The following is an 8,949-nucleotide window of genomic DNA, read 5'->3' as shown; positions in this document are numbered from 1 at the left end:
TGAGTTCACTCAGGGTAAAGCTGGGAGTCTTGCTTCGTGCATTGGCCTTTTTTTCTTTTTTTTAAACAAATCTACTGAAAGTTGACATTGGCACCCTGAAGTGTTCTGAACAGCTGCTAAGAGTATGCTGATGGTAGATCACACAAGCCATCACTGAGATGTCATTCAGCTCTCTGAACTGTAAACCAATCTCCTTTAATCCTCTTCTTTGAGGAGTGTCTGAATTGCTGAGGGCTGAACATATTTTCTCCTAGAGCTGTAAAATTATTACAGTCCCTAAATTTTGCAACAACATTGCACACTGGTTGTTGAAAAAAGGAGTTTCATCTTTTGAGTTATCTGTGGGTAAGTGGTAGGCTGTCAAGGCTAACTTTTATGAACTACCAGTATCTGTGAACAACAGCAGTAGGGTCTGTGATAGTCTAGAAAACATTCCTTGCAATGGTTTAAGAACAGTAAGGAAAGTGTGCATTTGTCTCATTAAGACACAAACTCCAGCTTTACATTTTTTTCAAAGCAAGCATTTATTCCTTCTAATTATTTTCATATTGGGCAAAATAATTCAGTATAGGTTTATTTTTCCAGAGGAAAAAAACACTGACAGTTGCAATGAAGTATTATCTAAAGTGACAATTCATTCTTGCATCTCCTAAAATACAACCATTTGGCTCAAAACAATTAACAAAAGAGAATGGACACCAAAACGCTTTGGTAGCTCAAGGTACCATGTTCTCACTCTGACTGCATGCAAGTCCTTCCCTGAGACACACAAACTTGTACCACAAGAAACCTTTTTTTCCTTTACCCACCACATCTTTTCTTATATTGAATTACTGACAGACGCGCAACTTACTGCATAAAATATTCAAAGATATGCAAACATGTTTGCAGTGAGCAGCCACGAATCTGCAGTAGCTGCCTGAAAAGCAATTTACTGTGAACACAAACATGTTCTCCACATCTGTTACATGCAGTTGGCCACATCCCTAAAACAATTATTCTGCTATTCCAGAAAATTCTGAAACATGATCTGTTCAAGCTTGTGGAACAAAATGTTTTGTCAAGGATGCTGGTGATACTGTCAGTATTCTTCAAGGCAAAGGGCTACAGTGTTGGGAATTTCAGCCTGCAATTGCAAATAGTAGGCTTCCTCCCCTCCTTTTTTTTTTTTTTTTCCTAATTTTGAGAAATGTTTGACTTAAAACCCCAAAAGAACCTATTTAAACACCTGCTGCCTCTTCACTTCTTACCCAGCACAGGATGTGATGTTCAGTCTTGCCTAACCCAACTACTGCTTCCTCTTGCATGATCACCCCAGCTGGTCTGGTCACTTACTGACACCCCTTGCCGGGGAGGCTCCAGGCTTGGACCTGAAGCTATCTCACAGGAGCAAATTTACAGGGATGGGAAGAGTATGCTTCAACAAAAGTAATGCCTGTCATACAGAAAAATGACAGGATAGTTTGGCACTCTCTAGGTGTCCAAACACAATAACATGAAGAACATTCCCTCATTTGCAGATGCTGTCATTATGGGGTTCTCCTCAGACTCCTACTAGAAGCCTGTGATAATTAGTCACAAGCCATCTTCACCCCGCAGTATGTGGCACAGATTCTGCAGCTACCAGCACCAGTGAGATTAGTTTTGATGCATATTAGGGTTACAAAGTTTATTAGTGTTGATGCAAATTTTGATTTTGACATAAGCCACATATTTTTCACTTTTGCTTAAGAAAGCAGCAAATTGCAAGCAGTCATTCTAGCACTCACTTGGCTAAAAACCTCAAGAAGTACCAGAAAATAATCTGCTGTAAAAAAAGATTGTTTTCTGTCATGGAACAAAGAGGAAGAAAACTCTTCTCTTCTGATTCTTTTGTACAAATCACTTCAGTTTTATTAGCAAAGATAACAATGTAAGAAATTAATATGAAAAACTAAAGATGCCGTATTTTCTTTGCCATAAATTGCTACATACTCTCTAGTGACTCTGGGTGCTCTGATTATTCACTTAGTCTCTTAAGATACTTTCAGCTAAAAAGATATTAAATAACCTTTTAAATCAGATATTAAATCACCTTTTTCCCTAAAGCACAATACAACAAATGGATAACAGTAAAGAATAATAAATAGAAAAGTTAGTAATAAATTCATTACTGCAAAAGAACATAACTAGATTTCCTTTCTAAAATTATTTTTATGACTTATCAGTACAGTAGATTTTGCAGGAGAATCCAGCTTGGATTTACATGTATCTGTTTCGAATGTACTCTCTGTACATGAGGAAGTCATCTTTTCCCAGGGGCTGCATGTTCCCTCTTCCAGCCTGAATGTGTGCATGGAAAATCTCTATCGATTTCCTATCAGCTCTTGGAGGCTGGACTTCGTAAATATTGTCTTGAGAAAAGGAGGAGATGGGTATTCTGGAAAAAAAAACAAACATGCAGAATACTTGGAGCTTTAGGTAAAAATTTTCCACAGAGAGAGGAGTACTTCTTTTCCTTGAAATATACCCGAGAGTCAATGAGAGGGCAAGTTCCTAGTAGATAATTCCTTTACCTAGATTTTTAATCACTAATGCAGACCTGATAAGACCCAGCTTTCCAAGTAGGATAATTAGGTAAGTTGTCATTAATCCCATTACAGAACACCTTCTCACTTCCTTTTGCCCTGCCCTCATTTCTTCATCCTTCCTCAGATCTGCCATAGTCAGTAAGTTCCCCAGCTAAAGTAGATCTGTGCCATGCACTACAGCAGATAAAAGAAAAACTTCATTAATCTATCCACTTAGTAGCAATTATAACAAGTGGTTATACTCTGAGCCAACAGAGTATAAAAGATTAATTAGGTAAGAAATTTCCATCTAATTATCAGGAAACAGACAATTTATTATCAGCAACAGCACTCAGATATTTTATGGAAATATTTTTTTAATCATCTTCATACAACAAATACCACATTTGAATCCTAATATACATATCTCCTCAGGTAAGAAAGTAAAGTGGAAACTTACTGTCAGAGCTCACTATTTCGTAAAGCCAACATCAAACTGCCCAAATGCAATGAAGATTCAGATATTAGCATTATTGCCATATTCTACAGAAGCCACAGTCGTGACTCACTATCTGGGTGCTTTTCAAGAGACAAGAAGTTATTTTTATGTGTAGAATCTCCTCTTTTAAAGGTAAAAAAAAAGTAAGAACTGGAACACTTAGGCAAAGGGAAAGTCCTTCTATAAATAAAATCCCCTAATGAACTTCTAGCTGCATTACGGGCACAAACTAATGTTTGACACTGTTTCTAAATGAGGATCTCCATTAAAACTGCCCAAAAACCACCCCTTTCTCCCTCATTTTGCAGCCTTTTATTTTAGTAAAATATATTGTATTTTGGATGTTTCATCATATGACAGTTCGTTAGTCTTAAAAAATTACTGCAGCATGTCATGTAGGATACACTGTGCCTAATATTCCACTACAACTGAATATGGTATATAAACCAGAAAGGTTTCCAGATTAAAGTAATACTTTTCAATTTCATATTTCAACTCTGCATAGCCATACTTTCATTTGATTATACTTTGTCTGCAATAACAGAATTACTAATACAAGTATACCGTTGAACTTGAGACAATAAAATCACCAGTCACCCACAGAGTTTGGCTGCATACTCTAAAACTTAGTATTTTTTTTCTCAACAATGTCATAGTTTCTTCTCATTATCATTTCTGGTTTATTTAAGGTGGGTGTTTTCAGAACTGGCAAAAAGAATTAGTCTATCTAACTTTATATCCAGATGCTTTAAAAGTAGATTGCTTTTCAAAGCATCCATAGCTTCTGCAGATACTTATTTAACCAGAGTAAAGCATCCAAGATGAGACTCTAGCAATGGCATGACACTAGCACACTGTACTAACTTACGAATGTCACTAACAACAAAAGATGTCACTTACTCAAATATAACTTGTCTGTCTGATCCACTAGCAAGTGGACAATTAAGTAAAAGAGCAAAACAGAGCCATAACACTAAATTGACGCCTTCTCTATTTATTGATTGGTTTCTAAAGACATGACATTTCTGAAGCACTAACGACACAAAAATCCTTTCCTTAGGCACAATGGAAGCTGGGCAGCAAACTGCATTTCATTTTGAGCATTTAAAAACTAAATCTCAATTTTCCACCTACTTGCATCAACATGATAAAAATATATTGAAAGAACCACATGTTCATGCATGCCAACTTTGATTAATAACCCTGTATTAAGCTGTAACTATTTGTAGAGTGCTTGTATTATCCAGTCATTTAATTAAAAGTCATTTCTCTAACATATTCATGTAAAAATCTATTCTACTTAATAAGTTTAATATCTTACAATAGTCATGAAGGAGAGCACGTTATTTATGACTTGGCTATCAGATTGCCCTAGAGACATGTAGTTTTATGGCCTCCCAGTGAAAATTACATAGATAGGAACATAAACATTACGTCATGAAGGACAGCACCCTTGATATGCAATTTTCAATTGTTTTCATCCCACTTGTGAGTAGGCTTTCTGGTGTTATGGTTTCACCAAGAGTATCATTGTCTCTACAGTAAAAGATACAGTTAAAACCTTCAGTTACAATGAGGATGTTCCATACTTCCACGGAGAAGTGCATGGTGATGTGGATGAGCTCTCAGACACACAGCAGTCACCAGAAAGCCACTGCATTTTTTTCAACATTGATTAGCTCTCCTCAAGTCTCTAATGTATATCTAAAAAGGAAACAAAATGCACTCTTTTGCCTTGTTTGAATCCTAAGCAAATACCCATGAAGATGATCAGAGGGCTGGAGCACCTCTCCTATGAAGACAGCCTGACAGCGTTGGGGTTATTCAGCCTGGACAAGAGGAGGCTCCAGGGAGACCTTACAGCACCTTCCAGTACCTAAAGCAGGCTGCAAGAGAGCTGGAGAGGGACTTTTTGCAAGGGCATGAAGTGATGGGACAAGGGGAGTGGCTTTAAGCTGAAAAGAAGGCAGGTTTCATTTAGGCAGTAGGAGAAAATCCTTTACTGTGAGGGCACCGAGGCACTGGAACAGGTCACCAAAGCTGTGTTTGTCCCATCCCTGGGAGTGCTCAAGGCCAGGCTGGATGGGGCTTTGAGCAATCTGGTCTAGTGGAAAGTGTCCCTGCCCATGGCAGGGGGTTGGAACCAGATGGTCTTTAAAAGTCCTTCCAAGCCAAAACATTCTATGTTTTATGTTCATATTTATGACCTGAAGCACAGGCACTGAAGACAGCTTGGACCCTGAGGTATGCACCAGCCATGCTTTGGTATAAGGATGTTGGAGTGTGTCCACACTCTTCTTTCGTGCTACAGTGAATCAAAACACGCAATTCCCTTTTCAGGAGGGAATAAAATTTCTTGTACTCCTAGATAAATGTATGAAGTACATTTAAAAAGGTTTTGAGAGTATATTTTTACAACAGTATTATTTATATCATACCAAAATGAATACCAGGGAATTAGGGAATTAGGAACAGGTGCATTGTGTCAGCCAACAGTAATTACACTACAGTACTTAAAGTCTCTCTTCATATACATTATAATAGATTGTGCTAAAAGTAGTTCAGTTCTGTTTAGCTCTATTTAGCTCTAAGTAAAATTCTATCATTTTTTCCTTCATGGAATTTCTAAGAACAAAAAAAAGAATTTCAATATCCTTCCACATCCTCCACTCAACTTCAGTATTATTTTACTGCATCACTTCGGTCCCTGTTCAAGTCTCCATTTTTTTTTCTAGTCTATACTTAGAATTTCTAAATTTAAGCCAGAACCTTCTCTTCAGTATCTATACAATTCATATTTGAATCACTGCAGTGGCATTAAAAAAATAAGAAATATTTCTTCTTTTGTAGTGGCTTCATGTATTTGATTAAAATGGTCAAGTGTTTTAAAGTTGTGAGATGTGGAGTTATTAAAAGAGATTTTCTTGCAAAGTGTGGAAAGACAGTAACTAACCTAAGCCTAAATTATATCTCACTGCTGATAAGAAACCAAAATTTTGGACTGAGTATATAATTTTACTATGAAAAGAACTAGGGTTTAATTGCATTTGTATCATATATGAAGGAACTACTGGAGAATTAAATTTGTCAGATTTTTTTTCAATTTAAAATGCATCTAACATCCAATTAATACAAGCTAGTATAATTTTTCAATTTCTTCAAGAGCTCCTCGAGAAACAAGTGCAAGCTGTGCCTCAGCTGCTGTTACTGAAAACCCTCCATCTCTCCCTAATCTTGAGTACACTTATGTTCACTCTATTTTATCTCTAAAAAGTTAGTATTCTCCAAGGAAATTCCTGATTCAGAGCAGCAATTCAAATGCAGTAAGAGAAAGCTTCCTTGTTTCAGAATTGAACAACATGCCTTTAAAAAACGGCTACATTTATGACTTTAACGGACAGAACAATCTGTCACCATCCAAACAGTATTTAAACATTTAAAAAAAGTTACAGAACAAAACACAAAGAAAATTTTTAAGCTGTCTAGGGATATACTGTCATAAAAAAGAAATTACCAACTCTAAGATAACCTATTTCCTCTCTGATCTGCAGACAGGAGCATGTTTGGAAGAACTGGCAGGGAGAGATGACTTCATGACTTCAAGAGGAGTGACAGGAGGCACAGATTTGTGTGCCCTATGACTTTTACACTTCTACTATTCAGAAACACACAGAAATTACACCTGGGAAAAGGGAAAAATTAACATCTGACTACCCCAAAGCCACCAAAGTTCTGTGTATAGACTCTCTTTAATGTGTTCATTTTACAGCAGCTGAGCATTGGGAAAAAAATTTACTCTACATTTCAAGGGGTAAGAAAGGTATTAATAAATGCCCTAGGGTATATCACTGTGTCATGCAGCTGTGGGGAGGAGGAGAGAAGATCCAGCAGGCAGGAATTGTGCAGCAAGATTGATTTCTTTAATTATTTTACAAACTCTTTTATAGACTTTTTCTTCCTAGTTTAATCGGACAAGGATCAGCCACCCCTTGGGGTGATTGGCTAAAATCCTAAAACATCCATTGTCAAAATATTTTTCTACTGTACCATAAACAAGACTTTTCAAGGCTGCAGGTGTTTGGTTGTTTACATAAATCTGTTACCTCTTCTGTGAGAGAGAAAAGTCTCTCATGGACTTAGAAAATAGCAAGAAAATCCTTGCTAGCAGCATTTTGTATCCACAGAAAGGAATGATTGTCTCCTACACTGTCTTATATGCTGGAAGATTTTGCAATTACAGAAAAGAAATTGCCTTCATTCATAGCAAAAATATTCTTCTGCTTACAAAATATTTTCTTAATAAACATGTCCATTTAAAACATTGAGGCACTTGTTCCCTCATACTGAAAAACAGTTTTACAGTTTGCCAATCTAATTTACTACTTTAATACCCATTAGACATGATTTATAATAAAACTACAGGCTCATTTACCTACAAATGTGGCATCATCACTTTAAATGTAGCTAATACCAAGTGACTAAACACTGCTATTAGACAGTAGTGTCTCACACACTGCATTACATCTGTTTCATGTCATTCTACTCTCAGCCCAGCTGAGACTCACCCAGTCTCTCTCCCGACTTAGGCATAAATGCTAATGTTCAAGGTTCCCTCACTTCATCAGCACAGAGGGGTGGACAAGAGGCACTGCAGGAAAAGAAGTTGAGGTTTCTGCAAATCAATGGATTGCAGTAAAGCTCTTCCAGCTCTAAGAAGTGGCCATGCTGTTGGTTAAAGGATCATGTACCCCAGAGACAGAAGTACATAAAAATCTGCCTTGCCTTGGTGAAAGCTGTCTACAGTACAGGAAGATGTCAACTGGGAAGGTAATACTTGATCATCTAAATTCTAAGACCTGGTTCAATATTACTATGACATTTGGATAATAGCATGACTCCTTTTTTACACTAGTACAAAGAAGATTCAAATGCAACTTTGAATGCTTTTTAACGAAGAATATGCAAGTCAACCGATCTTTCAAACTGCCTCTTTCAAAAGTAATCACAGCAAGAAGAAATTGCCCTTTGAACTTGGTGGATTCAGCACTTTCTGTTATTTCAGGATTGCTAAGACTTTCAAATACAAACCCCTTGATACTACAAAAACTAAAAAATGGAACAAAAAAACAACACCCCCCAAAAGAACACAAACAAAACCCAAACCCCCCAAACCCCAAAACCCCAGTTCTTCATGCAGTGCATTGAATCTCTTTATGCAGTAAAAGAATGGAAGTGTGACTCTCAAGCAATTTAACATCAAATTTACCTGATGCTTTTTCACATCTAATGACAAAAGCAAAATCAGGCTAAAAGGAAAAAGAAAAAGAATACTTACAAATTTATAACCTTATCCAATGGGTGTTTTGAACAAAATTGCTGGCTCCCCTTGTCTTGTTTATGCTGACTCTGTCCCAGCTGAACAAACCTGTGAAAAGCAGTAGGTTGGAGAATAAATAAAAAAAATAAAAGAACTATCCCCCAAAAATCATCAAGCAAAAGAAAATGACATTAAGAAATGAGATTTTGAGTCATGCTATGTAAGTCACTGATCATGATGTACCTCTCTGGTGAACAAGAGAGATTCTTAAAAGTTCATAGAGGGTGCATGCATGAACTCAGAACCTCCTTTGAAAAAAGATTCGCTTATCAATTGGTGTCACCTAGTATGTCATGGGAGAGAAACAGACCTCCCCTAAGAAACAGGCAGCCCTCTACAGTCAACTTCCTATGTCTTTTTCAAAGCAATCAGTCAGAGGAATAGCCTCTGGAAAAATCAGCAAAAGACACAAAGTCTCTCAAGTTTCAGATTTAAGTTAGTCCTCTGCTGAATTCAATCTAGTTTATTCATCTGAAACACTCTGAGTCCAGATCACTTATTTACAAGCACAACCTTTTGGGACA

The 8,949-nt window shown here is 37.0% G+C and overlaps 1 protein-coding gene across 2 annotated transcripts in view; it reads right to left on the bottom strand.

Moving 5' to 3' along the window:
- Window positions 1-499: 499 nt before the first annotated feature.
- Window positions 500-8,949, bottom strand: part of FIG4 (FIG4 phosphoinositide 5-phosphatase) — a 52,952-nt gene continuing 44,502 nt past the window's right edge. For both annotated transcript variants that reach the window (XM_048299588.1, XM_048299586.1), the window contains exons 22-23: window positions 8,384-8,473; window positions 500-2,419 (exon numbers count right to left, since the gene is read on the bottom strand). In XM_048299588.1, the coding sequence (XP_048155545.1) occupies window positions 2,242-2,419; window positions 8,384-8,473 (268 nt within the window). In that variant the 3' untranslated portion in view covers window positions 500-2,241. The remainder of the gene's footprint in view (window positions 2,420-8,383; window positions 8,474-8,949) is intronic.

The sequence above is a fragment of the Corvus hawaiiensis genome, chromosome 3 (genome assembly GCF_020740725.1).
Source record: "Corvus hawaiiensis isolate bCorHaw1 chromosome 3, bCorHaw1.pri.cur, whole genome shotgun sequence".
In the NCBI taxonomy this organism is placed as follows: domain Eukaryota; kingdom Metazoa; phylum Chordata; class Aves; order Passeriformes; family Corvidae; genus Corvus; species Corvus hawaiiensis.
This window is presented reverse-complemented; position numbering and strand designations above follow the sequence as displayed.